We start from the raw sequence: 18,428 nt of genomic DNA, 5'->3' as shown, positions 1-18,428 counted from the left end.
TAACACATTTGGCACTTCCAAATATAAAGCTTTTACACATACCTTGACTAGAGAAAAAATATTGAAAAAGTTCTATTACATGAGCTGGCACATTTGTTATATAACTTTGTTCCCATATGCAAAAAATAATTACAATAATTCTTACTTTTATAGCAGAGTACAAGGAGCAGCCATAATGCTTCTTGTATTCAGCTCGAATATCCAACAGGTCAATTTCTGATCTGGAAACCATGATTCTATTAAGAGTGAACTCATCAGTTCCAGCACCCTGATAAAATAGAAAAGAGCCATCTAGTACAATACACCATATAAAAGCATTATGCTAGTTAGGCTAAAATCAGCAGCTACATTTAGAAATAGTATTCTCCTCCCCACTTAGCCTGACTCCAAGAATTATCTCTGGTAAGGGACCAGTCCTGTGTTTATATTTACACTCATCACTCTTCAACTTGACATTCTCTTAAAGATATACAAAAGTTCAAGAAAGGGTATGGAAGCTGAAAACCTACCTTCAAAGATTGGTGCAGCCTTTCAGCAAAGAATGCAGGAGTGTTACTCACACATTGAACTATTAAAAGAAAGGTTAAGAGTTGGAACAGGCCACTTAAACTACAACAGTACCACCATGCAACTCTTTGGCTTACAAGCCTTCCCTATGAATTGGCAGGACATGCATGGCCAGAGACTTTCAAAGCTAGGTATAGTAACTCCTCACTTAAAGTCCTCCCGGTTAATGTTGTTAGGTTGCTGATCAATTAGAGAACATGCTTGTTTAAAGTTGTGCAATGCTCCCTTATGGTGTTTGGCAGCCGCCTGCTTTGGCCACTGCTTGCAGAAAGAGCAGCCCGTTGCAGCTAGCTGGTGGGGGCTTGAGGGTGGACTGGAAGCTTCCCATCAGCTCCCTGCTCCCTTACATTCCCTGTGTGCAAGCCGCCCAGCAGGCTATCTATTGCCGGGCAGTTCAGCTGTCCCTCCTGCCACTGCCATGTGCTGCTCCTGCCCTCTGCCTTGGAGCTGCTCCCAGGAGCCTCCTGCTTGCTGTCGGGGGGAGGGAGGAGGAAGAGGGGTGCTAATGTCAGGGTGTCTCCCTCCCCCTGCTTAGCCCTTCTCCATAGAGCAGGGTAGGACACAACAGGGCTCAGGATAGAGAGCTCTGTCTGACATCCTGTCTCCCCTCCCTCCATTTGTGCTGCTTTGTAGAGTGTGAGGCTACATTAATAACAATGTGTTAACCCTTGAGAAGTCAGCCAAGTGCTAGTTCATCATTTAGCAGTAAGACATTCCCTGGGAAATAGCCCAACCTCTGACTCCACCACCTCAACCAAGCTTCACAATCATTGCTGTGTACAGTATTAAATTGTTTAAAACTTAGTGAGAGAAAGAAAATATAAGAGACTGAGACTTGTCTGGTGAAAAAAATATCCCTTGAACCTAATACCCCCTCAATCCCCCAATTTACATTAATTCTTATGGGGAAATTGGAGTCGCTTAACATCGTTTCACTTAAAGTTGCATTTTTCAGGAACATAACTACAACGTTAAGTGAGGAGTTACTGTAAATGCAATTGTATGCGCCAGCCTTGTACCTGATAATGCCTGACATGCATACACAAGTCCGGTATAATACACATATGCACCTGGCCAATCCTGCATTCACTTCAGAGTTCTCTTCTTGCTGGTGCCCAGGCTGGTTAACTGCATGCATTTTACACACACTCCTATGAGATGCACCCACTTATATGAAGTGTGAATCTGGCTAGAGAGATATTTAAAGCATTTCTCTTGTTAAGAACAAGACGACTTTATAGAACCCTCAGGCCTGCCCTGAAAAATAAGATACCGTAGTGCTATAGAAATGGTTCAGCATTATGGGTGGCTGAAGTCTGGTGACCCATAAAATTAGTGATTAGCGTCACTATTAAAAAGATCCCCAAGTATGGTTGATGGTTTTTTGGCACTTGCAGAGTCAGTATAAATGGAGGGTGTGCCTGGTGTATAGGACTTGGCACAAAGCAGTCCTGGTGCAGGATCGGGGCTGATAGACGCTACCACTGTACTAACTATAAACACCAACATAGTGCAACATGCTACAGAACTAACAAGCTCTTTTCTTTTCGTAAACCCAAGTCAGTGTTACAATGCTTAATGCAGGGATACTGCTCATCACTAAAAGCAAGAATTAGTCACCATAAATCAAAGCATTCAGACCATAGTTTTACCTTTCCTACTATTTTTTTTTAAAAAAAGGCACAGCTTGTTTTCAGCCATGCCCCTCCCCCGCGCCAAGAATCTTACCAATGGCTAAGAGTAAATCCTCAAAATGCCCTGACATTTCACCCTGTATACTTTCTTCAATGGTCTTCTTGCTGATGTTCCTGTATTCAGCAAAGGCTAAAAGGATAACCAAACATACGCAGTAAGTATATCAAACTATCACAAGGAAATTACTCAATGTTCTCATCTGTCAGGCTCTGTTTGGGGTCTGATCCAAACCTTAGTGAAATTAACAGAAGTCTTTCCACTATCTTCAATATTGTTTGGAACAGGCCTTTGATGAACACATACTGTACAATAAAAGCAACAGTATCCATCATTTTAAGCCAATCAAGGTGTGTACGTACACACACACACTAAACAAACAACCTTAAAGTACCATCACTTTAACATTCACCACTCTCTCTCTCAAGGCCGTTGGCCTTCGTTCTTTAATGCGGCATGTCAGACCCTGCTTCAGTAGCCCATTTACCTAATGGTCTTGCTTTAATAATCATAAAAGCAAGAAAGACACTCAAATATATTGAGTGGGTGGAGACAAATTTTATCCACTGAAGGCTTTCATGATCCCAGGTTTTTTAATGAATAAAGAGGGTGTCTCATGCAGCACATTCCATCAGCCATAAGGCAAAGATGCATTGAGTGATTCACAAAAATAGCAAACAATTACTTCCTTAGAGTCCCCAAGTCTGCATGACATTTGTACATGCTGACAATTACATTTAAAGCATGCTGTGTAATCCACACAGTCTTTGGAGACAGGGATAAGTAAAAGAAGACCTGCTGCCTGGGTTTAAGATCAAACTTTCCATCTCTTCTCCTGCAAAAGTGGGAATGAAAATACCTTAGAGTAAAACTGCACAGGAAGAGCCCACTTCAAAGCTACGTACACACTGATATATGGGGCACACTCAACATGGACAATACTTGCATCTTAGACTTATTATTTCAGTTTGTAGCCTTCCATATGTGAACAGATACAGTACTGTATCTTCACAACCATGAGAGCTAGAGACTCAGGTTTTTATTCTGCAAACTTTTAGAAAAAGCTGATGGACCCAGGGAAGCGATGGTGGGACAGTAATGGTGAGTCGCACCTCAATCCAAATTACACATACAGATGCTTGGCTATAGAAAACAACTATTTAAGAAATAGCACAAAATGGTCAAAAAAATCAATTTCATACTTAATTTCAGTTGAGGTATGCTCCTGAGGCACAGAATTTCAGTGAACTTATCTTCATCTGTACCCCACTTCTTCTCCCCAGCATTATAGAGAACCTATTACAAGGAAAGAAAGGACATCACTGTGGCCGCTACACTAGACTTCTCAAAAGGAAGAATGTTGAGCTGTGCCCAGGGGCGGCTCTAGCAATTGCGCTGCCCCAAGCAGGGCGGCACGCCGCAGGGGGCGCTCTGGCGGTCGCAGGTCCCGCAGCTCCGGTGGACCTCCTGCAGACATGCCTGCGGAAGGTCCCCTGGTCCCACGGCTCCGGTGGAGCATCTGCAGGCATGCCGGCAGGAGGTCCACCCGAGCCGCCGGACAACCGGACCCTCCGCAGGCATGCCGCCCCAAGCGCACGCTTGGTGCGCTGGGGTCTAGAGCTGGCCCTGGCCGTGCCACTGCAAACTAGTCTCTGCATTTGGAATAAGTTTTCTGAGGACAGGATTCTGAACCTGGGCAATGCAATGGACTTCACTGCAGTGCCGTGGTGTTGTTGTCATGAGCTACTGAAACTCAAGCCTGGAAAGGTGAACTAGTTCTCTCAGGAGTAGTCATAAAAAGCAGAGCTTCCTTGTCTATTGAGCTACACTGGAACATCTTATACTGTGTCAGACAGACATTAAGGGATTCATATTTATCAAAATGAGGAGATTTTTCCATGAATATGACAGCATGGAAATATTTGCTTTATGAAAGATGCAATTTATCACAAAGTGAATGTTAGAGTTAATTCCAATACAAGTCAGGACTTCGGAAACATGTCTTATTCAGGAATGGGGGTTCCTTGGAGCTTCCCCGGCCATCCATTCCACTCAAGGGCATCAGTGGCTATGGTGTCTTCTTCAGACAGAGGCTTCACTATAGTGGCCAAACTGGGGATGCTGTTTTATAGATACCATCAGCATCACTCATATATCAGCCCCAGGCAGGTTTTGAGCAAGTCATGAGCTGCATTCGTAGTTTGCGTTGGCCCAAGATTGCTGGGCCCATATTCTGCACCTCACATGGGGGCAACAAGGAGAAGGGCAATCCAAAGTTTTACACCGTTCATGGGAAGTCTGAATGAAATGAAACTTTCTCCACAGGCCATTTCAAAAAGAACTCTAAGAAACCCATGTTTGTGTTAGCTCTCACCACAGATAAAATGGCAATACTTACACTTCAAAGGTTACTACAGCCGTTTAACAATACATTGTTGGAAATTGGGAAACTGGGTACTCTAGACCAGATTATATATTATAGGAAGGAGATAGGGGGGAAAAGCCACATGTCCTAATCTGATGGGCTCCCTGCCCACTCCATTTCAACTTTGGGGTGTTCAAAGCTCTGACTTTCTTGGGTATGGTCCATCCCTGGAAGATGCTGATTAGCAGCTAATTCTGTACTGCAATAGGGAACACTTTATATCTACATGCCAAGCACAGCTTGGTTCAGCCATTGGTTTGTTTTGCTGTACCTCTGCATCCTTCTTTGCAAGATGTTCGTCCACTTTTACATTTTCATCTCTTCTGCCCTGCAATAAGGAGGAATGAACTTTAAAGCCCAGAAAGGTGCAGCATTGGAAAGTCTTAAATACAGTCACCTTCCCCCAGTCACCCACCCAAGAATCATTATTGTAGATTGTGAAAAAGTAGCTCTTGCCAGCATCCTTTTAAACCCAAAATTTGTCTGACAGAGTCATTAATAGCATTGTGTGGGGAAGGCGAAGTACGAGCATTTGGGGCCTCCATGTGTGGCCTAAGGCTAAAGCCACCACTCCTGGTGTTTCTCCTCTTTACCTCACCCCCGCTCTGAACAAGCCTGGAGCGGTGACTCCCCCGCATTATGATCAACAATGCTGGGGTCCAATAGGAGAGTGATGAATGAGGAAAGTGGCATCTTTCTGCTTCTTATGGGAATAGGACAGAGCCTGACCCGTCAGACTTTGGATTTAGTACTCCTGAATGGAGCACGCAACAGCAAAGGCCATAGCCAAGCCACGGCATGAATTGTGCATTGGCTTCAACATGCAACTCCTCAATCCTGATCTGTAACACCCCAATTGCTACAGTACTAAGAGTCCGAGAAGAAGATGCCAGTTATGGTTACTTGTGATAAAACTATGGTGCTATAACTGGTATAAAAGACAAGGATAAGATGAGACCAAGTCCATCTCAACCGACAAGTCCAGATAGGGACTTGGATTTCTAGAGGGGAAATATCAGCACTCCAACAGACCATGCCACTCACTTTACCTTAAAGTTTAAATAAGCAAAGTTAGGCACACCCAGAAGTACTGTATCAGTGTCGGAGGATTCACTATGACTGCTGATATTTACAATTTCAAGATTGAAATATCAGTTCTGTACAGTAATGATGTTGACTGCAAGTTGACGGAACTTACATCTGCCAGAGTTAATAGGGCTTTTCTGAAGTCACCAGAGGTGTCAGAACTGAGGTCATCTCCAAGACTCTTCTTATAAACTAAAAAGAAAAATAATCAAATTTAATTGAATTCTGTAATTTAAAAAACAAATTATCAGAAGGTAAGATTAGCAAAGGCATCTGGATGCCTAGGGAAGATCACTGACCAGTAACTGATCTGTTGTAGCCTTCTCATCCTAGCCTACCCAGCAACAAACTCTGACGTATCAATGTTATGATACTAGGCAAGATCCATCAGTCCACTGACAGTTTAGCCCCACAATCCAGCCTCTTCTCCTTAGTAGTCATATGCATGGTCATATCTAGAATCGAAGAATGCAGGCCATACCTACAGAATAGGTGACTGTATCCTGAAAAGCAGTGACTTTGAAAAGGCTTTAGGGGTCATAATGGACAAGCAACTCAACTTGAGCCTCCAGTGTGATGCTGTGGCAACAAGGGTACAAATTCTTAGATGTATAAACAAGGAAATAGTGAGTTGGAAAGTGATCTTTCCCCCACCCCCCATAATCTACAGCACTGGTGAGGCCAATACTGAAATAGCACATCCAGTTCTGGTGTCCACATTTTAAAAAAGGACATTGAAACATTGGAGACGGTGCAGAGAAAAGCCTTAAAAAGTGACTTGAAGGCTGAATACAAATGCTGTAAACAGTGGGAGACTTAGAGAGCCATCTGTTTAGTTTATCAACATGAAGACAGGTGATTTGATCGGAGTGTAAAAGCACCTTTATGGGAGGAAAACACCACACTCTTTAATCTAGTGGACAAAGGCATAACAAGAACCAATGGCTGGAAATTACAGCCAGACAAATTCAAATTAGATATAAAGACCAGTTTCTAACAGGGAGGGTTTTTAACCATTGAACAAACTACTAAGAGAAGTGGTGGATTCCCCCATCTCTTGATGTCTTCAAATCAAGACAGTACAGTAACTCATTTAATGTTGTAATTACGTTTCTGAAAAATGCTACTTAAGCAAAAACGATGTTAAGCAAATCTAATTTCCCCATAAGAATTAATGTAAATGTGGGGGGAGGGTAGGTTCAATGGAAATTTTATTCACCACACACAGTAAGTTTTCAAACAATTTAATACTATACACAGCTATGATTGTGAAGTTTGGCTGATGTGGTGGAGTCAGAGGGTGGAAGAGGGAGGGGAGGGGTCATGAGCGGTCAGCCGCCACCCCAAACCCTGCTTTGCCTCCTGCATTTATAATGGTGTTAAATATATTAAAAGGTGTTTAAGTTAAGGGGGTCACACTCAGGCTTGCTATATGAAAGGGGTCACCAGTACAGAAGTTTGAGAACCACTGCTTTAGAATCTGGGAAGGCAGTGGAGAATGCCACTCTGGTTGGTGGACTCAGCTTGTAGATGGAGCGAGGGACTGTGAGGCAGACTGGATCAAGATTTGTGATGACTGGTGTCAGAAGAGGAAAGAATCTGCTGCTTGGATTCAGAGCCTTGCTAGTGCATGGGTGTGCACTGTGGACAGGACTGTTACTCATACATTGGACTGAGCAGTCAAAGAACTCATCAGCACATGCTCTGTAAAGAGCAAGAGTGCCATTGATATACCCTCATCACTGTAGTATGCAAGAGTCTCAGACATTTGTGGATTCAATCCTTGCAACACCTCAGGGAGGAGGGAAGTTTTATCTCCATCTTGGACAGGGACAAGTTGCTTAATTTAGGTCAAGGTCACAAAGAGTGTGTCTGAGGTAGGAAATGAACCCAGCTCTCACGTATGCCATACTTCTGTCTCCACAGGCTTTTCTGTGCCAACAGACAAACGACCACAATGACATTTTCATTAAAGGGAATTTTTTTTTCCTTTTCATTTGTTTTACCTCCTGCCTTCAGTTTGCAAAGCTTCCTGTGGAAGATTATATAATGCATTACAGAAGGCAACTCAAACTGCTCCTTATATGGTACTTAACTAGCCTACCACACAAGAAGCTATACATCTCCTAGGTATGAATCCAAACAAGGCTGTACCCCACATTAGGTGTATCTGTTCCAAGCATATGCGTCCACAGTTTGCTCTTCTAATGTTCAAATCAACCTCACCTGCTATACTGCTAAACAATTAATCTCCTGGGAAAGGAGCAGAATTGCCAGTTACCATGGGGGAAAAAGCAATAAAAATCTCAAGATTTCCTGTAACTACGTATACACACAGCAACGAAAACCACACGTTCTGGTACCTGACCATTTAAAATGAGAGGCACAAGGAAGTTACTGCAGTGCAGTCAGGAGCCTTTGGACAATGTTTTGGCTTGAAACAGACAGTATTTTTCAGATGGCACGACAATGAATTGCTCAGAGAAAGTGTATGGCAAATACACATTGAAAAATATTTTCTTAGAAACTTCAGTCTATCCTAGAATTAACACCTATGAGACCATTAGGTTACTGGATGCTATGCATGCCAAAGAAACATCTCTTCTGTGGAATCACACTGGCTATGCTATGAGCTGGGGGGGCGAGTCCCAATTTGGGTGCGCACACACACACACACAAGCTCAATGAGAACTAGTGGAAGTAGAAGTAGTAGTGTTGCTGCAGTGGCATTGGCTTATCTGCCCTGTGTGCGCACCTGTGAGGTTCAGGCAGGTTTATACTTAGCAGCATAGCTGCAGTAGCATGGGCAGCAGTAAGGCAATTTCTGCTCACACTAGCGCTCACTGAGTTAGCCTGGCTACCTGTATGCAAGATGGTAATCACACTCCTAGCTCGTAATGTAGATGTAGCCATAGTGCAATGCTTCGTAATCTGTTCTGTGCATCTTTCCAAATCACTAAAAATAATGGTCCCGATTCTCTGGTATCCACTCAGGGGCGGCTCTAGCAATTTCGCCGCCCCAAGCACGGCAGCACGCCGCAGGGGGCGCTCTGCCGGTCCCGCGGGACCAGCAGACCCTCCGCAGGCACGCCTGCGGGAGGTCCACCGGAGCCGCCTGCTGCCCTCCTGGCGGCCGGCAGAGCACCCCCCGCAGCATGCCCCCCAAGCACACGCTTGGCGTGCTGGGACCTGGAGCCGGCCCTGTATCCACTAGGTACAAGTGGAGTGGCAGCCCCAAAGGTGCTGTTTGTAGCTCCCATATCATGGAGCCGGTTCTATGCCAATCTTGGTGTAGAAAATACCAGCCTGACACATACTCCAAGTTACTTTGGATGGCTCTATCCCATAGGAGCAAGTAGGGTAAATTGAAGTAACAGGAGTACTCTGGCCACACGCCCTCAATATTCCTATGCTGCAGGAGGGGGTGGCATAGGAGCAACTATGGTAGTCTTCGCTATTGGGACGCTGGAGTAATCTTCACCTGAGTAGAGCCAGGGGCTTTACTGGCCCATTTGTGCCATCAGAGCCGTGCAAAGGGGCCAGAATGCAGTGGAGCATCTGACCCAAATAAGTTTTCAGAAACCAGCACCCTCCCCCACAGCATCTTAAACTTTATATTAGGTACGTACAGACACGTGCTGTGAGGTAAATACACTTCTGAATCGTGCGCATCACTTGTTAAAATAGTTCTCCCAGACTAATATGCCAAGTTTGTTTGCAAAGAGTTTGCGTGGCTGAGTCACTTGCCCCTGAAAGCAGAGCTTATTAATTATTATAATAAAAAAAGTGACATGAATCTTAAAGTCATTCTTATTAGTTGCTGTTTGTACTGTGCACTTTAAAGAAATTACATGCACAATTCTAATGGGAAATAACCTAATATGCAAGATATAAAGGATCACCACATTCCTTAAGGGAAAAAAATTCCTTACTGGCCACGCCATGCATCTGAAACTGGAATTTGGCTGCAAGGGTAAAATTTTACCCTCAGATGCTTGCACATGGCTCTAATTTCAATAGGAGCTGCCTGCACAATGTGTACTTAAAAAGCGAATTTGTTCCCAAATATGGAATTCTGTCCTGTAGGTACCGGAGTGGTACTACATGCTGAATCACCTCATGGGAGTGCACGTGTCTGCTAACAGCATAGTACACTGAATCTTTTGTAAAAACTGCAATTATTGCACAATTTTTGCATCTAAAGCTCAACTTTCCATATGCAAAATAACCTACTGGAAATGATCTATGAAAAGGGACTATTGAGCACTGGATAGGATGCAATCAGGTAACAGTATTAATATACATATATTTGAGAAAGCATTACCTGTATAGTATGCCTGGGATACCTCTTTCATTTGCTTACTGGTCCTGGAGGCTAGGATTTCTATCAGTGCCTTTTCATTAGTTCCACTACCCTTAAACAAAAAAAACCCACACAGTTTATTACAAGGAAAAAAATGCAGTTTTATGGAGGTTGTTTGGTGATTAGTTTCAAGTGACCTGAAACAAAAATTATAAACATCACACATTGCAAATAAAAAACCAACCAGGTAATAACCAAAATACTGTGATTTCAAATATCAAAATTCAGACAATTCACATTAGCAAGAAAATAAAGTTTGTGAAAAGATTCAATTATTGAAATGAAAAAAAGATATTTGAGCCTATCAAAAGATGGCTCATTAGCTTTACAGTTTCTCAAATCTGCAGATAAGGGAATGCGCCAGTGATGAGAGACCAGGTTTCGCCAGAATCCACACGCAGCTCTGAGAACATTTCAACACACTTGATGTTCTAATCTCAGGACTCTTGAGCACAGAGCAGACATGACAAATTAAGTGATGTTTTAGTGTCCTGAAATAGAACTAGGCAGCATAACACCAAACTCAGATCCCCACTTACAACAAAGTCAGGATTTGAAAACAGTTTCCAGCAATGAATAGCTAATAAATTGTGGCATGGTTTTCCCTGCCACCTTATAACTGAAGCACCACAAAAATGTCATAGCCCACCAATATGCTATCTGAAAAATGGACTAATTTTTCCATCACCCTGATATTTTGCATCACACACTAAGGAGTAGAGCTAGATGAACAATTTCACCTTTGTTTTAACAAAATTCCATTTTGACCAAAAAATTTCAGTGAAAATTCAATTCTGGTCACTGTCATTGTTTGTTTAATTTTTTTTATATTTGAAAAAAAGTCATTTCAGATGTGTGGAACCCTCCCCCCCATATACCTCTCCTCTCCAAAAAAGGAGAAAAAAGTTTTAGTATTTTTCCTTTTCCCTACTGAAATTAAATATCCTCTTGTCATTTGGGAAAAAAATGTAATGGGAAATTTTCAACAAAAAGTATTTTCATTTCCTTTGAACATTTTTACAATACATTTATCTTCTTTCAAACTGGCTCTATATCAAAATGAAAAATTTGCTTGCAGACTTACTTTCATGGATTTCTTAAGCTGTTTAGCATCGAACACAGCTGGTGGTGTTACAAGTGCAACCATAACACGCTCCAGATTGCCCGAGAGATCACTCTTCAAGTCATCTTTCAGGTCCTAAACAAACAGAGAAGACTCAGGGTAATTAGCTTGCATGTATCACATTATTTCCAGATGAAATGGCGTTTAGGGAGTTTAGTTGTTGCTACTAGAATTCCACCCTGCTTCTCCTCACTCACTTCTACTTTCAGAAGCATCTTGCTCATGGCTGTGTTGCTTTTTGATGTTTCCTTCCCAAGAAGCTATTTAGAAAGCTAATTCCACTCTGTGTAGGCCCCATTCAAAATTAAAGCCAAATTAAGGTCAGCCCACTGTATGTCTTTAAAAAAAGAACAAAAAAAAAAAGAATCACAGAAATGTAGATACTGATTCTCAAGAGAAAGTGGAAAAAGGCAGAGAATCAGATTCATTTGTTGGTTCAGTAAAAGGTAACTGCAGATTCTGGAAAAGGGGCCTTTTAATTCCCAGCCTTCTCATTGGTCATCTTCCCAAAAATAAATGGCAAGAGTTACTTTATTTACAGTGCCTAGTCCACACTGCAACAGTAGCATTGGTTTGGTTCTTTGTTTAGTACATGCTTCATGGTGCACTGAAAAGAGTTTGTATAGTTAGTTTTTTCCTTAAAGCATTCCTTCTCCGTTCTCAGAGCTGGCTAGAAATTCAAATGGAGTTACTTAGATGCATTAATGTCTCATATCCTGTCACAATCAAGATCGGTTAGGGTTTGTGCATATACAGATTAGTTTTGCATAATAAAGATGCTACAGGATAAGATTTTTACTGTCAGCTATCCTCCCCAAGCTGTACCTTTCCTGAAGCTGCCCTGTACTCCTTAGCAATCAGCTGCCGCTGAGCATTTGATCTCTCAGTGAGAATGTTGATCAGTGTCTTCTCATCCGTCCCTGAAAGAAAATCATTTTACTCAGGGTTGTTCAACTCCCAGTTTTACACAATCCAACAAAACTCCTAATGCACTGAAACTAAAGTGAGTTATTCAAACTATTTTTAATTCACTGGGAAACATACATATTATTCACTTTTGTACTTCAGCAAGGAGGCATTTTAGTAACCAAGTTGTCCTGGCTGATTTGTCAATTTGTTCTGAAGCTATCTCCATCATGAACACTTGCTGAAAGCAAACAGAAAATGAGAATGGCAAAGATACCTTCAAATAGAGATGAGACTTTGGCAGATATTATCTCAGTGTCAGGGGTTTGTAGTAGTACCCCCTTGTAAAAAAATGTGAACTTGCCCAATCATCACAGTTACTGATTGCATGGAGGCATTACAGCTCGAATACTGTGTGCAGCTCTGGCCACCCCATCTCAAAAAAGAGATTAGAATTGGAAAAGGTACAGAGAAGGGCAGCAAAAATGATTAAGGGTATGAACAGCTTCTGTATGAGGAGAGAGATTAAAGAGACTGGGACTTCTCATGTGGGAAAAGACAACTAAGAGGGGATGATGTCTATAGGGCCGCCAAGAGGATTCAGGGAGCCTGGGGTCTTCGGCGGCGGGGGGGCCCCTGCCACTGAAGACCCGGCACTTCGGCAGCAGGTCCCAGGGTGGAAGGACCCCACACCACGGGTCTTCGGGGCACTTCAGCGGTGGGCCCTGGAGCAGAAGTACCCCCCCCGCCCCGTCGAATTGCTGCCGAAGACCCGGAGTGGAAGAAGCTCCGGGGGCCTCGGCCTGCAAGAGTTTTCCGGGGCCCCCAGAGCGAGTGGAGGACCCTGCTCCAGGGGCCCTGAAAAACTCATGTGGGGGCCCCTGTGGGGCCCGGGGCAAATTGCCCCACTTGGCCCCCCCCACACACCCCCGGCGGCCCTGGATGTCTATAAAACCATGACTCTTGTGAAGTAAGTGAATAAGGAAATATTTAAGCATTCACCCAATGAAATAAATATTCAGATGTTTAAAACAACCAGAATGAATATTTCAGTCAACCTGTGGAACTCGTTGCCAGGGGATACTGTGAAGGCTAACAGTATAACAGGGTTCAAAAAAAGAATTAGGTAAATTCATGGAGGATAGGTCCATCAATGGCTACTAGCCCAGATGGTCAGGGATGCAATCCCATGATCTGGGTGTCCCCAGCCTCTGAATGCCAGAAGCTGGGAGTGGATGACAGAGGATGTATCACTTGATGATCACCTGTTCTGTTTGTTCCCTCTCAAGCACCTGGCATTGGCCACTGTCACAAGACAGGATACTGGGCTAGACGAACCAGTGGTCTGATCCAGCATGGCCGTTTTTATGGCACACAGAATTCCCGCATTTTTGTGCTAAGCCCGACACACAGAATACCATATCTGCGTTTCTGTAACCATATAGGAGTGAAACTTCGATGCACATTTACCAATTCCTCTGATTGCCTTCCGAACCGTTTCAGCATCCTTGGAAGCATTAAATCCTGTGTAATCTCGAATGGTTCCTCTGGTTCCAACCTAGAGATCAAAACAACATTTTGAGATCTAACCGCCACAAAAATCCCCAGAGAGTTTTAGGTTCAAAGTTTGACAAACTGTTTCCATCTGCTTCATATTTTCACCATGGCAACAATAAACTAGCGTTTAAAATGTAATTGAGCTCAGGGCTGGGAGTGTAGATTTCCTACATTTTAAATCACAGCTCGGATATCAACTCACTGGCCTTATGCAACCTTGCCTCAGTTTCCCCCACCCATAAAATGGGGAGATAGCTCCATAGGTCCCTAGTTCAAAAAGCATAACACAAGCTGCAGCAGCTCAGAGAGTCCAGATGCTGTAGCTGGGGACTGTAACAATTTATTAAGCCATGTTGACATTTGTTTTTTCAATGTCATTGAATTCTGTAGCAAAACATTCATTTTAGGGATATATCCAATATATCCCCTGTTTACAGGCTTTAAGTATTCAGTCTTGATTAGTGATGGGGAGAGGTGTTCTGCCCCCCCCCCTTTTTTTTTTAATTTGAGAGAAAATGTCATGCCAAGATAACCCTTTTTGTATTAAATTGAAGGAAAATTCTAGCTCTGGCATGGACACACAGGGAATGGCAAATGCACAGGCTTGAAATTCTAAATATTGAAATAGCTTTCAGTGGGGCCTCTGGGTATGACTGGAATATAAATTTCAAACAAAAATAATCAGATTACAGCCATGCAAATTACCTTTATCTCAATCATAATGACACTGCTTTTCCTGTAAACACCAATGTGCCAGAGGGAAGATTTTTAAAACAAGCAAAATTAGGTCTGGGTGGTAATAGGGAAAGTAATTGGATATGCATAGTGTTGCCGAATACAATTTATGGTTAAACAGATCTAATTTACAGTGGACACCAGCTATATTTAAAAAAAAAATCAGGCTTTTGATCAGAGCTTCTACATTGTTAGAGAAAGGTACAAACACTGCTTTATATAAATATAATCCTTTCCCCTCTACACCCAAGCTGTGCAGGATATTAGCAGCAAAAATGTATCTGAAGTAAAAGGGTTATTGACTCATTGGTGGGTGGTGCATTAGGGTAGCGGGTTAGTGGTTCACATAAAAATGACCTAAATTCAACTGCTGGGGGATAAAAGGGAAAGCAAGTTTGATACTTTCATCTTAGCTGGGATAGCCAAAATTTTTCGAAGTGGAACCTGATTTTGGATGTGACAATTTCAATTTTTTTTTTTTTTTTAAAAACAGGGACCAACCTGAACCACCCTAGGCTTGATCTTCAGAAGTGATGAGCAACCACACCTCCAGCTGAACTCTATGGGAGCTGCATGTAGTTCATCGAATGAGATTCAGGCCCTTGGTGTATCAAACTGGGCACCCCAAAAATGGCACCACTGTGATCAGTGGCAATGTTCAAAGATTTCTTTGCACGTGTACACATCACACCACAGTATGGTTAGCAGTCACTCCTCAAGAGAAGCCCAGGATGGAAACAGAAGGGGTTGCACGGTCAGGACTCAAGTGAATCCACAGGTGTTGAAAAAGCTGTGGAAGCAGGGAAAGCTTCAATAAGGATTTGAAGCGGATTTTAATGCGTGTCAGTCAGTTAGCAAGAGTCAGGCCATACTGTAACCCTAATGACGTGAGACTTGAAGGAGCAAAAGATAGTGACAGGACAGGGACTGTGACTGTGTGTAAAGTTATTATGACCTTGCAATCACTAAAAAAAATGCAGCTTTTTTTTTCTTAGGACTGAGACAAATAAAGATAAGCCTTTGCTATGTATAAACAAAATGTAGTTGTTGCTTTTATGTTTGTGTATTATTGCTTGAAATTGTCTGTAAAGGTAAGGCTTGCTATTGTTTACCAGTTGAGAGACCTGTCCAGGACTGGGGCGACCCTGTGTCCTATGGCTCTCTCTCCCTCCATTGTAATTACTGGAGATATAAAAGTATTTGATTTTTTGCTGCACAAAAAAAAAAAGAAAACCGTTTTTTTCTTCTCAAAGCTTTAACACCCCTCTCCCCTTCTCATACTCACTCAATGCCTTAGCACAAACCTTTATATTAAAATAATTGAGTTAATAGTTTGGTTTAAGCCTCAACTCTGACCTGCTTTAAAGTTACTGAAACCTGGTACAAAGGACTCTATGCACGTTAATGATCTTACAGTTAGAGTCACTGGCCACAGAAAGATTAAAACCACATATCATCGCACAGAGAGACAAGACACTCAGCTTCTTTTGCTGCAGCAGTTATAGTTATTTCCAAGGCTACACAGTGTCACAGCTCTGGGAAACTGCACCTGTGTTTCCCGCCCCCATCATGGTCACCTGCTGGAGGCGCCTGGCTCATCAGCCCTCACCTTTCTTGAGGAGACACCTGTGTGTCTTCCTCCCAATCCGGATTTTTGGAGGCAAGGAATTGTGCAGCCTGCCCTGTGTTCTCTAACATGTCAGACTGCCTACGTAGGCCTGCGTCTGTGCTTTACAGCCACTGACAATGCAAACAGCATAACTGCCCACAGTTACAAGTTACCACACAGCCCTTTCTCTGCAAACGGATTTATTCTTAAGGCGAAAGCATTACAGAGAACAAATTAAAACAAGTGCTCTGGTAGATGATCACTCCTTCAAACTGAATCAAATTCATAACTGCCTTAGCTCTGAACAAGCACACTTATGCATAAGTTAACCTTTCCTTTATACACTTGGGGTCTTTGATCTTCAGAGACCCTGTATCAGTCAGACAGTCTCTCCTCAGGGATAGAATCAGAAGGTGGGACTTGGCATTCATCCCCCACAAGTATTTCTTCAGAAACTCACAACTTTGTCCCAAGAGTTCCTTCTTGTCTGGCACTTGTTTGAAATAGTCTTCTGAAGCTCATAAGACTTCCCAGAGTTTACACTGGGTACATCTCCCTCCTAGAGAGGTTACACATTCTCACAATACACCTCTACCCCAACGTAACGCGACCTGATATAACACAAATTTGGATATAACGCGGTAAAGCAGCGCTCCGGGGGGGCGGGGCTGCATGCTCCAGCGGATCAAAGCAAGTTCAATATAATGCGGTGTCACCTTAACGCGGTAAGATTTTTTTGGCTCCTGAGGACAGCGTTATATCAGGGTAGAGGTGTACATTAACTTAGCTTTGGAATCCACTGGATTTTAAATGCAATTTAAACTTAAATCAATAAGATCTCACAAAGATCTGTCACAGATGTCACATGTCAATTACAAGGAGGTAAATGAAAAGTGCTACACTGTTGATTTTAAGTACCATTAGTAGTAAACACATTTTGGTTTGTGTTAACTGAACGTTACAAACTCCATGAAAAATTTTATTTTCAAGCTTTCAGGTGGGCATTGGAAACGCCAAGTAAAAATCCCACAAGATGCTGCTCCGTGAAGTTTTCACTCTGTTTTTACAGTGTATGTTGTTACATATGGAGACAGTTTTACTTACCTTCAAATCATCTCTTCTCTCCCTAGATTGACACTGACCTGATTTCCCCCCCCCACACACTAATACAGGCTCCATTGAGTTGTATGAACAGTTTGATTTTAATTTCCTGAAGTGTTTAACATTGTCTTTACTAACTGAATGGAGTAAAACGATCACCCTGTATTAGGAAACTTTGCAAGCTGAACACTTTTGAAGTTTGCTTTTTTTTGCCCCAAGTAGTAACACATTTTGGGGGGGGGGGGTTATGATTAACCAAGTGCTGCTACACTGAAAGGATTGCTATATAGAATTACAGAATTAAAACACTTTTTCATCTAACATTAGTTTAGATACAGATCTGAAGGTGAAACTTCCTCAGGTTTAAATGTTATAGCAGTAAGCTTCCCCATGTAGGCTGTTTGGCAAGTCCTGGAGTATTGTTTAATACCAGGATATGTCGCAACATTATTGCACAACTACGGCCTTCTCCACACCTTGTTCCCACAAAAGCTGATAGCACTCCTTGGTGAACACATGTCAAACAAGCAAGTTATTCCCCAACTACTAATGTACATCTTGTGAATTATTGCCTGCTGACAAAAATACTGTCCATGGTGGCTACCTTAATGAAATACATAAACAGGAAAGATGTACTTTGAAACAGCAGTGGTAAGATTTTTGTAGATCTAAATATTCAGTCTCAGACTGACACAGAATAACCTCTGGGTCCCAATACGACACTCCTCTCATTGTTTTATACCTCAATATGGGATAATCTGAACATGATCTTCCTTCCTATAATGTCCAATAAGGCAGCACACAGAACTCCAATGGTTAACATTTAATTGTAGAGTCCCAGAGTGATTATTAATTAGTATTAACTTCAATCTTGTTAACATTACTCAGATCACTTTTTTTTTTTTAATTAGAAGCAACATGACAAGTAGGGTAAATTACTATGTACTTAGCACCCAAACATATTTAGGGTATGCAACGAGAAATGTATTACTCTTACAGCTCTGGAAACCCAAATCTTCTCTTTAGCCACAGACGATGCAAAACCCTGGCAGGAGCAGTGCCAGCTTCCTGGCACTGCTCCAACAGTGTTCCTCAACCCTGTCCCTGACCCAAAAGGGCACTCAGTTGGAGATAGAGCTCAGCCTCCATGCCCACTCTATCCTAGGGGGTCTCCGCTGAGATTGTCAAGCATTGTGCATTTCCACTGGTAACTAGCCTGACAGGCATATCTTTTAACTAATTAAACCTGGTAAATGACAACATT

The 18,428-nt window shown here is 42.5% G+C and overlaps 1 protein-coding gene across 2 annotated transcripts in view; it reads right to left on the bottom strand.

The window, feature by feature from the left end:
- ANXA3 (annexin A3) overlaps window positions 1–18,428 on the bottom strand; it is a 35,530-nt gene that overhangs the window by 3,684 nt on the left and 13,418 nt on the right. For both annotated transcript variants that reach the window (XM_039539706.1, XM_039539705.1), the window contains 10 exons: window positions 13,633–13,720; window positions 12,082–12,176; window positions 11,218–11,331; window positions 10,095–10,185; window positions 5,883–5,962; window positions 4,956–5,012; window positions 3,462–3,555; window positions 2,296–2,391; window positions 510–568; window positions 146–268 (listed from right to left, as the gene is read on the bottom strand). In XM_039539706.1, the coding sequence (XP_039395640.1) occupies window positions 146–268; window positions 510–568; window positions 2,296–2,391; window positions 3,462–3,555; window positions 4,956–5,012; window positions 5,883–5,962; window positions 10,095–10,185; window positions 11,218–11,331; window positions 12,082–12,176; window positions 13,633–13,720 (897 nt within the window). The remainder of the gene's footprint in view (window positions 1–145; window positions 269–509; window positions 569–2,295; window positions 2,392–3,461; window positions 3,556–4,955; window positions 5,013–5,882; window positions 5,963–10,094; window positions 10,186–11,217; window positions 11,332–12,081; window positions 12,177–13,632; window positions 13,721–18,428) is intronic.

Source organism: Mauremys reevesii, linkage group 5, assembly GCF_016161935.1.
Source record: "Mauremys reevesii isolate NIE-2019 linkage group 5, ASM1616193v1, whole genome shotgun sequence".
Lineage (NCBI taxonomy): Eukaryota > Metazoa > Chordata > Testudines > Geoemydidae > Mauremys > Mauremys reevesii.
The sequence above is the reverse complement of the archived record's forward strand: the minus strand, read 5'-3'. Positions and strand labels throughout refer to the sequence as shown.